At 35.7% G+C, this 19,672-nt stretch overlaps 2 protein-coding genes across 2 annotated transcripts; both read left to right on the top strand.

The window, feature by feature from the left end:
• The first annotated feature begins 3,696 nt into the window (after window positions 1–3,696).
• LOC104884670 (40S ribosomal protein S3-1) lies at window positions 3,697–6,703 on the top strand. The gene is made up of 5 exons (XM_010669356.4): window positions 3,697–4,006; window positions 4,137–4,308; window positions 5,925–5,979; window positions 6,080–6,211; window positions 6,301–6,703. The coding sequence occupies exons 1-5, from the start codon at window positions 3,829–3,831 to the stop codon at window positions 6,481–6,483; spliced, it is 720 nt and encodes a 239-aa protein (XP_010667658.1). The 5' UTR covers window positions 3,697–3,828; the 3' UTR covers window positions 6,484–6,703.
• A 9,116-nt stretch (window positions 6,704–15,819) lies between these two features.
• On the top strand, window positions 15,820–18,998 carry LOC104884669 (replication protein A 70 kDa DNA-binding subunit A). The gene is given in 3 exon segments (XM_010669354.4): window positions 15,820–16,203; window positions 16,205–16,371; window positions 17,155–18,998. Coding segments are annotated over 3 exon segments (1,890 nt in total). The 5' UTR covers window positions 15,820–16,110; the 3' UTR covers window positions 18,785–18,998.
• The last annotated feature ends 674 nt before the right edge of the window (window positions 18,999–19,672 follow it).

Here is a 19,672-nt window from a genome sequence, read left to right as displayed (position 1 = left end):
GGAAACTATTTCTAGTTCCTATGTGATTTATATTCAATTGAATTTGCATGTTTATGTTCTTGTGTGAAGCATGTTGATTATGATGATTATATTATGTTTGTATGGATGATTGATACAAGCATATGAGATTTGGGAACTTTATTTTATTAATTCACATGAAGGATTAATAATTATGTTGGTATTGGATCATGAATTGGATCATGTTCTTCCCTCTGGATCATTTAATTACTTTAATGATCGAGGGCCTTATTCGGTAAGTTGGTTATTCACCTATGAAAGGTTGGTTGGTTGTTGACTTGGATCAACAAATAAATAATGGTCTTGAAATTTAATATTGAAATTATTCTTGGGTTGTTAAGTTGATGATCACCTTCTCTAATCCATGCAAGGATAAAAAATGGAAGTTTATGTATCCTTGATGATTATATTGTTTGTCTTACTTTTTGAATCATAACAAGTAAATAATTTAGTAATTACTTAAAGTGAAAAGTGAATAGCAATAGCTTTAAACTTGTGCACGTCTGAAGTGTCGGACTAGTATGAGTTGGAGTACATGATCGTATCTCATGGCTTTTCTTGGGAAAGGATTGATCATTGTGTTCTATTTTTATTTAAAATATTCTTCGATATCGTAGGTCAAGGGAGTACGGAGTCGTGCCCGTACTTTGTCTTCTAAATTGAAGACTGATTTGATTTGGACAACTCTTTTCATTGCCTATTCCATCTAAATCAATTAACTTACTTGTTGTGGAGTTTAGTTTAGTAAAAGTAGTCTGTTATGTTATCATATTCTTAATTATCCTTGTTTATTGTTTATTAGTATCATGTTAGGGTTTATATTTATTTCCTATGTAGTACTTAGTTTTGTTGATTATGTACTTTGTCTCTATGTGTTGATCATGGCTATGCCACTGATACCTGTGATGACTCATTTGGTGAGCAATCTCTCGGGATCAATAGAGTATCGTCCATTACAAGTTTAAAGATGATGCATCATGGGGTCGGAAAATCATGAAGAGCTTGTGTTGACTTTACTATTTTATAGTTGACTTTTGACTTTATGTTGGTTTGACTTTTGGAGTTGACTAAGTTTTATTCAAAGTTATTTTTTATTATTATTTCTGAAGTAAAATTGTGAACAAGCTGATACGTTATTACACGAGCGATAATGGTTTGATAATTCTCTAAGTTTTATATTGAAAAGGCATTTGGAAAAAAGGTATTGTTGGGATGTTACAAACACCCACTTCATCTTGGACAACTTGTGTGCCTCTATCACTCTTGGGTGGTTACTAGATGTGTGTGACCTTAATTTACCCTTTTCAACAGCTTGTAAACAATAATATGGGGGATTTCAGTGCTCCTGCAAAGGCCCTAGTTGTGGTTCTAAGATGCAGGGGCACTGATTGCAAAAAATCATCTGAATAGTGCTTTGGTTTCCTCCCACATCTACCATGTCTCTTACTCATGACATCTATTGCATTACCCTATAATCTTTGTTTCATTGCATCTTTGTAGATTTTATTGATAGTGCTCTTGTGTACAACAACTTCATTGGTAAGTTTGCTTTGAAAACCCCAATGGAATTTTTCCATCATTCTGATTTAGAAGTATATTGTCCATAATTAGTCTTTTTTGTGCAAGTTTGAGATTAAGTTTCTGCCTTCTAATACTTGCTTCAAGTTATTTCTTCCTGAGTCGTTGCTTCTTCCTCATTTTCTATGTCTTCTTGTAGCTAGAAGTCTTCCCAGAAGAGCTACTCAATGGACCAGAATCTAGGATCAACAACTTCACCATTATCCATGCTGACTGAAACGAAAGATTTGCTGGTCTTGTTTTTTGGTCTTTTTGTTGTTTAGAGAAATGTGTAAAAACTAACTTAATATGGTGCTATGTGTGCAAGTGTCATTTCTAATTGAAGATTTTTTTTTTGAACAATAGAACAACCAGAAGGTAGGAAAAGAAGAGGAGATGAAAACATTTAATAATGGGGTCTAAAGGGTTGAATAGTTGCTGCTTTTGTAAACTCGACAACTTGGTTTTTAATGTTTGAATATTTTGGCTCCAAAATTCTGAAATTTTAGAGCGAATCAATTTAGAGCCAATTACAATTCCCACCAAATTTTCGTTGTCCCAACTGATTTTCTCAAAATTTACACCCCATTCCCCCCTTATTTCTATGGTCTCACTTTCTCTCTCCTTATTAAATTGTTAGGGGACCAACTTTTCAATTGTTAGCAAAAGTTACTATGCAAATTAAATGGTTACAATATTATATACAAGTTTATATATGGGTGTTTGATAGTAAGTCCCACTATATTAGCGAAAATCATATGCTAGGGGGCTTTGTCAAGAAAAAAAATGGTTGATTTTGGGCCAAAGCCTTGGCCCAATTTTTGACACTAAAATCAGCTATTTGAGGTCATTTTGTGGTCCATTAAGAATTTATCCAATATTTTTGAATTTTATTGTCTATGATCTGTAATTTTTGCCCAAAAATCGGATTTGGCCAGGGCCAAATTGCAGGCCATACCATGCCCAAAACCTACTAAATTTTGGGTTGTGCCAATCTTGATCAACTATACATGATTGTCAAAAGTTTAAGGTAAAATTGACACCACCAGTTCCAACTATGATTGATCTTTTTTTTAAGGTTCCAAGTTTTTTTTAAATAGATAAAAGGTTCCATGTTTTGATAATCTCATAATGATAATAACTTTCAGGTTTTCTTTTAAGTTATATGGTTAATTTTGATACATGTCACTTTTCTGTTGGGCTTAAGCTAGTAAGAATTAATAAAGTCATTTTACACAATTATGTATTAATCAGATATCAGTTACTTACCAAACACCTTTATACAAACAACTAATACAATCAGCTAGTCAAATCAACTTATACAATCAGCTATTAATTATCAACTAGTCAAATCAACTTATATAATTAGCTATTAGCTCTCAACTAATACAATAAACTAACAACTAACAACTATCTACGGAGTAACGGGGTGTTTGTTTAGGGGGATTAGGGGGTGGGAATGGGATATTATATCCCTATGGGTAGATATCCCATGTTTGTTTGAGGGGATATCTAAATTCCCATGAGAAGGGGAATGAGATTAAACCCCCTCTAATCCCACCAAAATAAGACATGGGGGGGGCAGGTATTAGGGAGGGGGATTATTTTTGTTATGTTAAAAGACAAATTTACCCTTCATTAAAATATACTTCACCAATATTGCTTGCTCTTTTTTTGCTATCCTTCATTAAAATGGGTAAATTTGTAATTTAGCAATATATTCCCTACTTAATCCCACTAACATACCAAACAAGGGATTGGGATATATTTAATGAATTTCCACCTTCTAACTCCCATTCCCAATCCCATCTTCTAATCCCCAAACTCCCAATCCCTCATACCAAACGCCCCGTAATTGTCAAATACGACCTATGTTTTCCCAAGTAAAATAGGGAGAAAGTATGAGAGAGAAGCAAATCTAATATGGACCCAAATCATGAAATCACATAGTATCAAAACGTGAACCCAAAAGAATCAACATGACTAAGGAGTAAGGACCCATGAAAACTCAAAAACACTACTAATAATACAAAGCCCAATCCACACAAAAACCCAACACTCTAACCCTGAAAACCCTAGTATATATCGACCACAAAGTCCAGACCGCACGATCAACATCTCATTCATCCTCTTAAATATATACCCCCATCGCAGCTCTTCCACAAAAATTAGGGTTTTAGTTTTCTAGGGTTTCATCTTCTCGCTTGTTTTCTCTCCCTCTCTCACTTTCTCTCTCCTCAGATCTCTGCAATCATGGCGACTCAGATGAGCAAGAAGCGAAAGTTTGTCGCTGATGGAGTTTTTTACGCTGAATTGAATGAAGTTTTCACAAGAGAACTTGCTGAAGATGGTTACTCTGGTGTTGAAGTTAGGGTTACTCCTAGCCGTACTGAGATCATCATACGCGCTACTCGCACTCAGAATGTTCTCGGTGATTCTTTATTTTCTATCTCCTATAATTTGATTTGATCGATTTTATGCGTTTTCGTGATTTTTTTGGTTTAAGTTTGTATTTTTTGGTTTTAATTTGTGTAATTTTTGGCGTGATTTGAACTGAGTAGGTGAGAAAGGAAGGAGAATTAGGGAGCTGACTTCGATTGTGCAGAAAAGGTTCAAGTTTCCAGAAGACACTGTTGAATTGTATGCTGAGAAGGTTAACAACAGAGGTCTTTGCGCTATTGCTCAGTGTGAATCTCTCCGTTACAAGCTTCTTGGTGGTCTCGCTGTTCGTAGGTATATATTTTTATCGATCTCTCTTTTTTATTTTAAAATTCAATGTTTTTGTTGATCTTTTAGATTTCAAAATACAGATTTTGTTTAGATATCAATATTATATAATTGATTACTGTCATCTGATTGTGGAAACATAAAACCTTATTTAGATCCTGTGAATATTGTACTATCTATGTAATTTTTAACATTGTTGATTAACCTTTCTGTTGAGGTTGATTTGTTAAAACGACATGGTTTGCAGCTTTGATTTTACTAATTGATTTGTTCGATTACAATCACTAAACCTTAATTGCTTTTGGTACTGGTGTTGTTGTTTATGCCGCTACTATGTCTGCTGTTACGCTGTTAAATTTACTTCCGCTGTTATGCTTGTACTAGTTATTTTCACTACCAATCTACTGTCATCTATAAAGCAGTTTGGTGCATTTGTACCTGTTCTGTGTCGGAAGATGACTATATTTATCAAATCATGTAGCTAATATCCTCGTGAGATGAACTGATTTTCACGTAGTGGTTTGCACGATTGCATATCTCTTGAGTACTGATTACTTGTAATTTATGCAAAAATATTACTGTATGTTATTTGCCATCTGCACTGGTTTTGTTGTTTATGCATTTCTTCTGTAGTCTGTAGACTAATCATCTTAACCTTATGTGTACACTAATCAACTTTGCCATACAACTACTGTCATCTATAAAGCAGATTGGTGCTCTTTTACCTGTACTGTGTCGGAAGATGACTAAATTTATTTAAGCCTTCATGCCATCAATCTCGTGAGATGAATTGATTTTCACGTAGTAGTCTGCAAAAGGGAATATCTCTCAAGTCTCCCATCACTTATTTATTATTTAAAATAGTATGAATTGATTTTGAGTGTATACAAGGAGTGGAGTCGAATATCTGTATGGCTTGTCTTGAGGAGGTTGGGCTAAAATTAGTGTTCAATCCATTTCCTTGGAGGAAGGTAAAACAAATAGTAAAAGAAGATGAATGTGACAACACTTCATATTGTTAATCTTACTTGTCTTAGAGGTTTTTGGTGTAATGTTAATAGTGTAACTGTGTTACGGACATGTCTTGTTTATTAATGTGTTATAGTTTGACTTCTAAAAATCGCTAAAATCTATTCTTCTGTTAGAACAGAATGTAACAACACTTCATATTGTTAATCTTCCTTGCTTGGTGGATACTTTCTTGCATTTGGTTTTTGACTTTGGCTTTGTGATGTCATCTATAAAGCTGATTGGCGTTTCTGTACCAACCTGTGTCAGAAGATGACCAAATTGGAGTTCCTCTGTAACATTATCTTCATGTGATGTATACATTTCATGCAGTAACCTTACCGAGGGCACATGGCAGGCTTCATATTTCCTTGTGTTGTAGCTTTTTTTGTTCATCATATCCTTCATTTTCTTGAGTTTGATAATTATGATCTTGAGTTAAATTGTCTGTTATCAATGTTGTGAGTGATATTGGCATTGGTTAATCTTGTTATTATTATTTTTATTTATTAATCCACTGTTCATACAAGTATTTTTTCCCTCCCCATTAGTCAGCAGAAATGCGTTATTGATTCATTGTCTAATTTTATTCTGGTTGGTTCTTTTTCTTTCAGGGCTTGCTATGGTGTTCTCAGGTTTGTCATGGAAAGTGGAGCAAAGGGTTGTGAGGTCATTTTTCAGAACTTTCACCACTTTTAATCTTTCTTGCCTTTTACTTTTTCAAGTGGTACTGTTTCTTGAGATGTATAATAATTTGTGATTTGAACAGGTGATTGTTAGCGGGAAACTGAGGGCACAGCGTGCAAAATCCATGAAGTTCAAGGATGGTTATATGATTTCTTCTGGTCAACCTGTTGTTGAGTACATTGACTCAGCTATTCGTCACGTCCTTCTGAGACAGGTATGTGTGTATCCCTTCAATTTAACGTCACGCAGTATCTCATCTGTCTATATTTCATGATTCATCCTGATGTTCCTTGATGTATGCAGGGAGTGCTTGGTATCAAGGTTAAGATCATGCTCGACTGGGATCCTAAAGGAAAGATGGGACCCCAAAAGCCAATCCCTGATGTTGTTACCATCCACCCACCAAAGGATGACGAAGTCTACAGAGCTCCAGCTCCTGTTCAAGAAGTTGAGCTTGTAGAGCCTATTCCAATTCCTGTCGCTTAAGGAGATTTATTAGGCTAGTTTACAGACCCTTTTTTCTTTCTCTGGGATGGATTGTTTACGCTAGACTTCATACAATGACCCTGTTTAACCCTCCAGTGGGTTTTGTGCGTTGTCTTTCTTTTGTTAATTGTTTATCAAAAGTTTTGTAGTTCCCATGAGCTTGACGTAAGTATTTTGGTTTTACATTTTATAATTCCAGTTATCCTGAACTTTGCGATAAGTTGATTAAACTGTTTGAATTGGCTTTGTCGGAATGAAACGTGTTAATTAGCAGGGTAATATTTCGCTGGTTGTTAAGGGTCACCAGCTTTTATAGAGTTACAAGACAGTTTCACATGCAAATTGATGTGTGTGTTTGATTTAAGTGTTGTATATCCTGTATAGAAGAAATCGAGGTGTAGTGATAAGCTTTGGTTATTACAATTTTTTTGCGAGTTCATGAAACAATTCTTTGATGCAAAGGAGTCCTTGACGTATATTGGGGGAATCGATTAGTAGTCGACTAGTAGCAATTACACCGGGGAGAGAAAACATCCCTTGTAAATTTGCACTTTATTGTGGCGATGCTGAAGAGGTTTTTGCTTAAGCAAGCTCCTAGGGATTTTGTTCTGAGGACACTTTTTGCTTATACACCGGAGGTTGGAGGATAGGATGTTCAATCGCGTTTGTACACTAAACTTTTTGTACTTTCAAAAAGCTGGTCAACCATCCAGCCAGATATTTTACCTCCTAATGACATTACTTGGTATCGTGGAAACTGGTAAATGTGCCGGGGGATTAAACTTATTATAGACACTCTGGAAGATGTATAGACAATATTTGGATGTACGGTTTCAAGATAAAATTTATGTTTTCATTGTTTTTCTGACTTTTGTTTCTCTGATTCCTTCTGTTTATCCCTTTTTTTAACTAAATGTCCCCTTATTATATAAACACCTATGAAAGAGGAATCATTTCCCATTTACTTTCGAAGTGTCTTATATACTATGTTCATATGGATTTTGTTTGAGAATCATGTGGGAGTCTAATTGTTGAAGCTTCCACCTCTCAACCTCATGGTTGGAGTTTGACTTTTATCACTTCCATATATGGGGTGTTTGTTTGGATATTTGTTTGTGGGTATAAATTTTCGATTTTCAGTCTTTAAAAGTTTCCTTATGTGTTAGATTCCTTTCTTACCTCCTAGTTTATGAGGGATGATTTTGCTTGGACCAATAAATTATCTAATTTAAAAAATATATATGGGTTTTGTTTGCCAAGGTATTTCTCCTTGTCAAATGCACTATCATTACTTTATTTGTAACTATTGATCAAACAAGTATGTTGAGAATTGATTATAACCAAACTCTAATGGAACACCTTGTAAAAAGTGAAAAGTTGCCAAATAAAAGTTTTTTTTGACATCGAAAAAATGTGCATTACTTAAAAATTCGAAATACTACCTAAGGACAATCAAGGGATCATTATAGCTTTGCTAGCAACACTGGCTAGAGCTTGAGATCCCGCGACTTGCCCAAGACACTAACAAGTACAAACATTACAAAAGAACATACAAAAAGAACAAGTTTTTTTCCTAATATGATAAGGAAGGTCCGATGAGATTGGAGCATCGCTTTTTCGTTTGGATCCAACATGAGAGATGGCACCAATCTTTTTTCGAAACTTTCTTCCAAAAATAGGTTTGGTCGGGAGAACAACATGTCCAATTGATCTTCGTAGCCTTTCAACTGAGCTTCTTGCCAAAGTTGTACTTTTGTGATGTCTTGCTTGAGTGAATGATCCAGATAGCAGAGTTTGTCTTGTACGTGGATACTTGCACTCAAAATTGTGTTAGTGAATTTACCTTTACTTACCTCACGGTGTTGCTGCATGTCTTGAAGAGTCGAGGATTAGAGACCTGTGCGGCCCACAATTTAGAATCGCGGTGGGCCTCCTTCAAATTTACAGTTTTTGAAGTGAAGGTGCGAACCTTCAAAATTGACAGAGAGTGGGGTTGACAGAATTGGATTACTTTCCCTTTGCTTAAATTTTTCTAAATCTGATTGTGAAATCATGAGGCGCGAGGATGGCTTTCTTTTGTTGATGAAGGGGACCTTTCTAATATTTTGTGCACAAGGAAGCTCTGTACTCTGCGAGCAATCAGAGGGAGCCTTCTCTTCCCACTTTATGTCCTGATTCGCCATGAACTCATCTTCTTTGCTGTTCACCAAAGAGAAATTATTTTTGACTTCTTCCTGGACATCCAAATTCATTGCATTGGGTCCAGGGTTCAACAATGTGAAACCGGTAGCATCATGTGGGGCTATGCCACTAAACATCGGGTCTTGACATACATCATCATCAACTCTAGGAAATTGGAAGAGGACGACCTCAAGACTTGCAAGCTCTTGAGCAACCGCCTTATTGTTTGGCTCAATTCCTCTGGCCATCCTAAAATCATAGTAACCATCTTCAAAACTTCCAATTTTTGTAAGAGACACGCCTCGCCTAAAAAGAACATTCACATTACTCTTATCAACCTCTAACACCAAGGAACATGAACTAATGGCTTCCTTAAACAAACTAAGTTTGATTTCACACGCTGCAATGTTTAATGGCAGAGAAATAACTAGCTCTCTAATTTCAGGATCAATATTATGAGCAGAGCACTCTTCATAAATGAGAGAAATGGTAACACAAAGACACTTCATAGCATTTCGATATATTGCATAAGCTCTGCAAAATTCAGTTACTTTGAAAAGAGAATTTCCATTCTCTTTCGTTGAGGTCACATATTGAATGGCGTCATTAGGTCCACAAGTTTTCTCAAATAACTCCTCAATCACGTAATCCTCCTTTTCATCCAAAAAATTCAGGTGGTGGAACAGGAAGAAACCTAAACTAGGATCCTCCTCCATGTCCTCAAAGCGAACCATCAAAAGTAGAACTAACTTAAAGCAGGAAAAAAGAACTACTATCAGAAAGACAAAGCAAACTAAATAAAACAGAGACAACGCACAGTAAACAGAAGAATACCAACGCCGGAAAGGTGAACATTAAAAGTTGTGCTTCACCGCTCTAGCTACGGACTGTCAGACTCCCAGTGCAAGGCTTCACTAGCGACGAGGCAGAAGCTGCGGATGGGAGGACCTCAATAGAGAAACAACCGTGGTAGAAACGAGGGAGAGCGAATCCTCGATGCGTTAGGAAAAAAGGGTGAAAACACAAACGAGACTTTGATGGAGAGAGAGTGGAAGCTCGCCGGCGGCCGAAGATAGCAGAGCGGAGTCCCTAGCCACCGACGAGCTTCCGACGAAACAGAGATGATGTCGGCTGGACTAGTTCCTAGGGTTTCCGCCTTATTGTTCTAACTTTTGAGGAGAGAGATTTTTTAAAACCCAAATAAAAGTTATTAAGACTGGATTATTATTATTAAACATGAGTAAGCCATTGGCTATATTATTATTCTTTATATATATATATATATATATTTCCCATATGAACCACGAAGGTAATACAAAGTATTGATGCTAATATAATGTATAATCACAAATTCACAATCAAGGATTATGTAAATTAAAAAAGATAAATCAATTACATAAATTAGCTTATGAAATTAGAAAATACCCAATAGAGGTATTCACTTGAGGTCCCTTATTTTTTATGTTTTTTTTTTGGTCCTATTAAAAAAAATCCGAACAATTATGGAGATCATTACATGTTTCAATTGAATTTGACATATCTAGACTTAAATTTATAAATTATAGAAATTTATTTAAGCTTATTGCTAATTATCATAACTTATATTTTCAAATATAAGTTAAAATTAATTTAATTGTATAGACATTGTCAATAAACTTTTGATAAAAGCATATCATCTTTTATTTTCTTGATTAGATAATACTCAATCTATTCCAAAACGAGAACACTATATTTTAGGACGATGTGAGTATCTTTTATTCTTCCATAGACAGTATGTCCCATCACTCACAAAATTACTATAAATATGAGAGATTCTAAGCTTGTAATTCCTTAAAAATGGAAGTAAATGGAAAATCAAATCCCTAATAGTACAACAAAAGAAAAGCAAGTGAGAATATGTAGAATCAACACCATATTGGAAATCAACCATCAAAATGTATGTTGGAAACCTTTAAAGGAGTTGGAAAATACATTGGAGACAGCTGCTCTTAAATTTTGTAATACAAAGATCACACAGTTTCACCGCTCTAATAGATCCTTTTAATTTGTGAAAATAGTTCAAGCATAAATCACAACAGAAGAACCCCTTCTTAGTTCAAGCATTAACACAAGCTTGTTGCTTTGCATGGCAACGACATGATGTGTATTGTACTTTGCAAAATTGTCAAAAACGCCGACCAATATCTACTACAAACCTTTTACACATATCCAGCAACGTCCTCCAAAATCCATAATTCAATTGTCTTCTCACATAAATTAACGGAAGTCAATTTGTCATCCACTTGTAAAAGCCGCATTTGTTCGTGCAATTGATAAATTCAACGATAAAAACTATGTGTGCAACTACCTCCGGGATGAGGCATGTCATAAAAAGCTTCCGTCGTCAAATCAAACATCATTATAGATTCAGGGCATTCGTATGAAATTCCGGACTTGGTAAGACATCTAACTATCCAAAACAATGCTTCACCTGCTACAACTCCAACCTCATACTGCGAGCAGGGGCGGACCTATTAAGGGTCCTGGGTGGCACGTGCCCCACTAAAAAAAAATCAGATTCTTTTTACTTTTAGTGAAAGTATTGGGTCAGACCGTCTGACCAATACTTACTGTCAGACGGGCTGAGCCCAAAACAAGTTCCTGTCACTGATGTTGCCAATCCTACCCGAAAGCTCTTCATCGTCACAGTGCTCCATCCACACCGTCGATAATGCTCCACCAAAACACCTTAAATAAAAAAATAAAAAAACAGAATGAGGTTTAAGGCAGGGAAGGTAATCAACCTGAAATGCCTGATCCAGATGCAGAGGTAATAGCTTTGTCACCGAAAACATTAATGGCGACCAACAGATTTGTATGTGAAATATGTAACAAGGGTTTTCAGAGAGATCAGAATCTTCAGTTACATAGAAGAGGGCATAATTTGTCATGGAAGTTGAGGCAGAGATCGAGTAAAGAGGTTAAGAAGAGAGTTTATGTTTGCCCAGAAATTAGTTGTGTTCATCGTGTTAGGTTGTTGGCCGCCACCATCAGTACCACCACGACCACCACCACTAGGAAGATGGTGAGAATGTGGTGAGTGGTGATTCCTTGCTTATAACAATGCCATGGTTGTTTTTATCAATTCGAAGGATGGTTGTTTTCAGGTTAGTTTTCTTTTCAGTTGGACTTTCTTTTCTTTCAGTTGGACTTTCTTTTCTTTCAGTTAGACTTTCTTTCTTTCAGTTGAACTTTCTTTTCTTTCAGTTAGACTTTCTTTTCTTTCAGTTAGACTTTCTCTTCTTTCAGTTAGACTTTCTTTTCTTTCAGTTGGACGTTCTTTTCTTTCAGTTGGACCAACTGAAAGAAATAATGGGCCAACTGAAAGAAATAATGGACTAACTGAAACAAAATGAAGACTACCTGAAAAAGAATAAAGACCAACTGAAACCCAAGTAAGTCTAACTGAAGCAAAAAACCCACTGAAAAACAAAGAAGACTAACTGAAGACAAAATGAAGACTACCTGAAAAAAAATTGGAACCACCTGAAAAAAAATGAAGACTACCTGAAAAAAAATTGGAACCACCTGAAAGTCGTCCGACCAAGATTATGGTCGGACGAGTCCGACACAATACGTTCTCTTACTTTTAAAGGTTAAGCAGATTTTTACAATAAGTTAAAACTAAAACGCGCGCAAAAAATAACATATAATGCTATGTTTGGATAGTAAGATTTCATTTCAAATTCTGGATTTGGATGAAATCTATTGTTTGGATGACATGGAATTTGAAATCATGGAATTTGTCCAAATTCCTATCATAAGGCTTGTATTAGTAGAATTTAAAATTCAAGCTATTACCTTGTCATTTGAAATTCTCTCCTCATACATATCCTAACTCTATGAGTATCTATATCCCAACTTCACTCATTCTTTCTAATATTTATTTCTCTCTCTCCTTTAGTAAACCCAAACTTTTTCTCTCTCCTAAAATAAACCTCTATTTCTCTCTCCTCTATCAAACCCCTTTACAAAACAATGATTAGGAATTGAAATATAAACTTCAAATTCCAGATTTCAATTCCATTATTTGAAATGAAATACAAGTTTCCAAACACTACCTAATGCAACTTGGTCCAGTGGTTCTCTTACTAACAATCTAATATAGTAAATGTTGTTGCCGCCCCACCCAGGTTCGACTTCCCATACTGCATTGTCTGCTTTTTTTTTTTTTTTTTTCTTTCTTATTTGCTTTTGTTTTTTTTTTTTTTTTTTTTTAATCTTTTTTACTTCTTACTCTTTCTCTTCTCTATTTTAGCATTTTTTCCTTCTCCATTTTTGATCTTCATTTCATATTTTAAATAGTATCCATCTCCCTGAATTCTAACTCTATTTTTAACCATTTTTTTATTTGTAATATAACGGTTACTTTTTCTTTTATTTACAAATAAATGCAACAATTTGACTTTCGACATTATTCAAATATATTAATTATGACCAAGATTTATTTACAAATACTTAAAAATAAATTTTACTATTTAAAATTTTGTTTTGATTTCTATTTACATTAAATAAATTTATATCAGCTTCTTATAAAGTTTAGTAGGAAATTGAAATAAAAGTTGCATCTGTTGATGAATGTGAAAGTCAATATGTTAAATATACTAAAAATGGAGATAGTATTGAATACTTAATATTATTTATTAAGGTTGTGAAAATTAAAGTATTGCATTGTTTTAAAATATGATATTATGATTTTTCTTTTGTAATTTGGTGCCCCACCAAATTTGAAATCCTGGATCCGCCCCTGACTGCGAGTAACATCTCAAAGGAAAAACTAACCTGAGACACCGACAAATCACGACTAATAACTTTTGAGCCTATTTGTCGAGCCAACTCTGAAACTATTGACCATTTATTTTTCCATTGCCTTACCATATCTCAATATTGGAATTCACAACTTATACGACAAAAAATTCGAAATAAAGTGCCACAAGATCTTTCTCAATGCCTTATAAACCTACGGCCATACCCAAAAGCATTATAATTATTTTGTTAAATCTCTGGAGTATTTGGAAGGAACGAAATTTACTAGTATTTGAAAATAGTACTCTTAATCCTAATCGAATTTATTACAGAGCTTGGCACCTATATTTGGAATGGAAAACAAGAACTATGATAGATTTTCCTTTTACTATCTCTTCTCTTCCTCCTTACAGGTCTCATAAATCAGTTACAGTCAGATGGCTTCCATGGTTCCACCTCCAATTGGTTATTACAAGTTAAATTTTGATGGGTCAGTTAATGGCTCCTCGGCCGCTGCTGGTGCGATCATTCGAGATTTTCTACTAGGCAATTTGTGGCTGCTCAAACATATCGTTTTGGTCAAACCTCATCTCTTGTTGCGGAAGCATGGGGATTAAGAAATGGCATTCTACTTGCCATCCACCATCAAATTCAAGATTTATACATTGGAGGAGATAATCAAGCAGTTATAAGAATTTTGCAAGGGCAATATGATTGTCCCTGGGGCATACAGACTCTCACTGAAGACATACGACAACTTCTTACTCAATTCAATATCTATACCATTAAACATATTTTCCGGGAAGCCAATCGAGTAGCGGATCTTCTATCAAAAAAAGGTCACATTAGTTCAGCTAACACAGCTGACATTGATCCGTCCACTGATCCTACTCTTCAAAAATATGTAATCCTTGATTCATTAGGGTTCTCCCTTGAAAGAAGGGTGTCCTAACTCTACTCATGTACCAAAAAAAAAAAAAAAAAAAAATCTCAAAGGAAAATAAGGGGAGGATCTCGATTTTCTCTTATATACTCAAACTATGTTTAGTTTCGATGTAGTTTTTGCTAATCACTATGGGGTGATAACTTTTGCATGGTTCACTCACTTTCCCTTAATGAGCTTAATATAATATCTCCAATTTACGCTAAAAAAAAACTAAGATTGTAAGATATAGTCCTCTATACAATTTCGAGTTTCACCATCCAAAATGCCCCCATTTCCAAAAATTCTTGTGTTATTTTCCTAAAAGAAAACTCTCGTATTATGAATCAGATGGAGCTTAAAATATACTCCCTTTGTTTCTTTTTAACTGTTACATTGTATTTTTTTAAGGAAAATTGTTACATTGTTGTTATGCACAAGAGTTTAGGTAATGTCACTTTTAAACTTTTTGGATGGTATTTTTTGACATATTTAATGTAAAATAATGGAGGAAATTGAAAAAAATAGTACTTTTTGGTAGAAAAAGAGAAAAATAAATATAATAATATTACTTTTTGATGGGCTAATTACCTCAAATAAAAAAGTTTAAATAATGTGGTATTGAGAAATAATCATTTTTTGCCGTAAAAAAACCATTTTATTAAAAATGTAGCAATTAGAATAGGAGGGAGTACCTCCGAACAGAAATATTTAAGTAATCTGAATAGCCCCCTCCAAAAAAAAGAAAGGGAGGGAGATTCGAACCTGTGATATATCGTTCACAGCTAGAGACGACAACGGTAAGAATTGGACCGGATTATGCATAATCCGACTCCGACCCTACAAGAAGTCGGATTTAAATCCAAGTCCGACTCCGATCTGACTTAAAATCCGAACATCCAACTCCGATCCCGATCTGACTCATTTTGCCGCCCGTTTTTTATAATAGAAAAGTCTTCTATGATACAATAATCTAATCGGTACAACTAATCTAATAATCATATGGAATCTCACATACCAAATAATCTAAATATTACTATTATTTTTAACAATTAATTCTTTCATGGGAAAATCTTATAAAATACAATTGGTTGAAAATCGAAGTCATGTTATACGTAAATAATACATTAACATAAATAAGGAAAAAGGATTAATTGACTTAAAGTGGGAGTCGAATTATTCTATGAGATCCGACTCTGACCCTTCTACGACTCGGAGTTGGACGTTTTAAACGGAGTTAGATTCAGATTATTTTTTGTCGGGGTCGGCTCGGATTATTTCCTTCGTATCTGAGTGGACTAATGTCGGATCCGGACCAGATTGCCATCTCTATTCACAACAGCTCAATTTTAACCAATAGGACAAGACATTATTGGTAAGTAATTCAAAGAGTACTGTGTCGCGCACACTTTCTTGTCCAATACAAAGGATCCGCGCTTTTTGGCGAGTGGTTCGTTGAAGTGAAGTCGGTTCTCTCTCTCTATTTCTATTTTTATCAAAACCCGCCATTTCAAAACCCTAATCAACGTCTTCTTTCAAATCCTCAATTCTCCCAAATCCTCCATTTCATTTTCTCCATAAATCCTCCATTAATCCAATTTAACACCGCCAAAATTCCAAATCATTCACAAATTAACTCCACAATTCTCAGCGAAATTCCTATATCATAATTTTCTCTCTCTTCAACTTTTTTTTTAAAAGTATAGCAGTGATAATAATCAAATCATAATCATACAAAGATGCCGGTGAATCTAACAAGAAATTCGATTGCGGCGATACTCGACGGCGATGTGAACTCCAAACCTTTGGTTCAAGTTCTGGATATCAAGCTCAAACTGTTCTAACCAAGAACGGTACCGTTTTCTTCTATCCGACACCGTTTCGACTCAGCAGGCGATGATTGCAACTCAGCTAAACGACCTCGTTAAATCAGGCGAAGTTCGTAAAGGTTCCGTCATTCAATTGATTGAATATATTTGTAGCGCTGTTCAAAATCGCAAGTAAGTTTCCGAATTATAGTGTTATAAAGTAATTTTTAAGTTTTGTTTCGGAATTTTTGTTAGAAAATAAATGTCAGTATGAGTGATTCGTTGTTAGTAGTGTTTGTGTTGATTTTTGGAGAGAGAAGGAGAAATTTTGCTTGATTGAAGTTGTGGTGATTGTTTAAGTTTCAGCTCAACTTGATCATGATCAAATTTTGTTGTTGTATTGACATGATAGAATATAATGTGGTGGTAGAATTACAATTTAGGTTAGAATTGCAGTATTTGTTAGCACACAAAGAGAATATAGGCATGATTATGTGTTCTATGATGTCAACTTTTGAAGTTTGAAAGCAGAAATATCTTAATTTGTGATTACTGTTTGAAGCGGATTGGCCGAGAAGAGTGGAGAAACGGTTTGTATATACTGGTTGATGATGAGATGCAATGTACAGATATTTTAATATGGAGTTTGTGATACATTGATGACTTGTAGGAGATAATTTTTCGTGTAATTTTCCTCCCTAGTTGCATAAAAGTGTCAAATAAGGGTTTGAGAATGAAATCTAAGGATATGCATAAGCTGGTGTTTTTTATTAGTTATGGAGATCAATGAAGCGAGTTTGTATATATAGTTGGATCAAAGTAACCTGAGTAATTCACTCATGCTAGTGGCTTATCAGCTTATGTAGCTATTGTACGGGACATGTCTGATTGCACACTCACTAGCATCTTGACATTTTGATTTAAAGTGAAATATGGTATTTGCGAGAAAACTAATTCGGGCCTTAAATGCTGCAGGATCATTGTCATCCTCAACATGCAAACTATTATACCTGATTGTGAGATCATAGGGAATCCAGTGATTCCCACTGGAGCTGATTCTGCTGCTGGAAATGCATTGGCTAATGACAGTAATAATAATAACAGTGCTGTTTATCCTGTCAGAGGAAGCAACGCAAAAGTGATTGGACCAAGTAAGAGTAACAATGCACCCAATTTCAGACCTACTGTTCAGCCTGCGTACCAGCCACCCCCTAATTACAAGAATCACGGTCCCGTTGTGAAGAATGAGGCACCGGCCCGCATACTTCCAATTGCTGCATTGAATCCTTATCAGGGGCGTTGGGCTATTAAAGCAAGAGTAACGGCTAAAGGTGACCTTCGTCGTTATAACAATGCTAGAGGTGATGGGAAGGTGTTTTCCTTTGATCTCCTCGATTCAGATGGTGGGGAGATTCGTGTTACATGCTTTAATGCTGTTGTTGACCGCTTTTATGATGTTATTGAGGTTGGGAAGGTTTATATGATATCAAAGGGTACTCTAAAGCCTGCTCAGAGGAATTTTAACCATTTGAAAAATGAGTGGGAGATTTTTCTCGAATCAACTTCTACTGTCGATCTTTGCCCAGATGAAGATGTTTCAATACCCCAACAACAGTTTAACTTCCGACCTATCAGTGAAATTGAGAGTGCTGAAAACAATTCCATATTAGACATCATTGGTGTTGTAATATCAGTTAACCCTTCTGTCCCCATATTGAGGAAGAATGGGATGGAAACACAGAGAAGAATTATTAATTTGAAAGATATGTCAGGCAGAAGCATTGAGCTAACCCTATGGGGAGATTTCTGCAACCGAGAAGGTCAGGAGCTGCAAGAATCATTTGATTCTGGGTACTTTCCTGTCATAGCTGTAAAGGCTGCAAAGGTGAATGATTTCAGTGGAAAATCTGTGGGCACAATTTCTTCAACCCAGCTCTTTATCAACCCTGATATTCCTGAAGCTCGCAATTTGGCTGAGTGGTTTCATCGAGGGGGAAAGGATTTTGCTTCCCAGTCTATCTCTAGAGATGTTATGCCTCTTGGAGGAAAGAACGAGATACGCAAAACTTTGTCCCAGATCAAGGATGAGGGTCTTGGAAGGTCAGAAAAACCAGACTGGGTTACAGTTAAGGCAACCATATCTTTCATCAAAACAGATACCTTTTGTTACACAGCATGCCCATTGATGATTGGAGATAGGCAGTGCAATAAGAAAGTCACAAAGTCGGGAAACACAAGATGGGTATGTGATCGGTGCAATCAAGAATTTGAGGAGTGTGATTACCGCTATTTGCTTCAAGCACAAATTCAGGATCATTCTGGAGTGATCTGGGTAACTGCTTTTCAAGAATCTGGAGAAGAGATTCTGGGTTGCTCTGCTAAAGAGTTGTACACTTTAAAGTCTGAGGAGCAAGATGATGACAGATTTGCCGAGTTAATTCGTAGTAAGATTTTTGTTCCATACCTCTTCAAGCTTAAGATTAAAGAAGAAACATATGGTGAAGAGCAGCGAGTAAAGACAACAGTAGTGAGGGCGGATAGAATAGACTATGCAGCTGAGAGCCGCCATTTGCTTGATTCTATCTCGAAGAATCGCAAACGATGAATGCCAAGGCTAGTGAAAGATAGCAAGCGATTTGATTCTCTTAATTTTTAAAGTAATTTTAGAGTTGATGTTATGTAAGCAGGGTTTAAATTTACCAGCACCTAGTATTAAGAAAGGTGCTCAAGTGTAGCAGAAGATCTGTTCGAATTTGTGGATAAAGTCGGAACACTTACTGCTGACAATTATATTCATGCGTCTGATTTTTGATTTGGTACTCCTTTTCTTCTTTGATTTTCTCTTTACTGAATTATCCAAGCAAAAGGAGTACCATGAACTGTTGACAGAATTCCTGCTACCAACTTTTCCTATTAACTATGAGCATTGGAAAGATTGATTTTTGGCAGTGTTTTCTCCCCTTGGGACCAAATTTCTTTGTTTGTATTTCTGGTCTGTACAGGGGAGAACCCTTCTTTTCCTATGACAATACGACAGCCACGGGTGTGCGATGGAATCAAGTCATTTGTGCCGTAGCCTCATATGCGGCGAGCTCAAGCTTAGTTCTTAGCCAACTTAGCTTGCTTGAGGACCAATGTACCATATGCTGAATGGTCAGCTCGAAATTTGACTTTGGAAACACTTTTTTTCGCACTTATATACTCTTAAAAGAATCAAGAATATCTGTTTAAAATTAAATGCCAATATGTATCCCTTTTGCAACTAACACATCCCTCTTGCAACATAACATACCCCTTTTGAAACAGAACTATTTTACCAACATGTGAATATTGCATCCAAAGTCGACTTATAACAAATCTTGCCAGAAAAGAAATAGAAACAAGGAGCTAAGACAGAACAAGCTCAAGCTTGACTGCAAGCAAACCAAGCACCCCCAGGCTCAGCTCATACTCGGGTCATCCAGACCTAGCTGAGCTGAGCTTTGATCGAGCT

The sequence above is a fragment of the Beta vulgaris genome, chromosome 8 (genome assembly GCF_026745355.1).
Source record: "Beta vulgaris subsp. vulgaris cultivar EL10 chromosome 8, EL10.2, whole genome shotgun sequence".
Lineage (NCBI taxonomy): Eukaryota > Viridiplantae > Streptophyta > Magnoliopsida > Caryophyllales > Amaranthaceae > Beta > Beta vulgaris.
The sequence above is the reverse complement of the archived record's forward strand: the minus strand, read 5'-3'. Positions and strand labels throughout refer to the sequence as shown.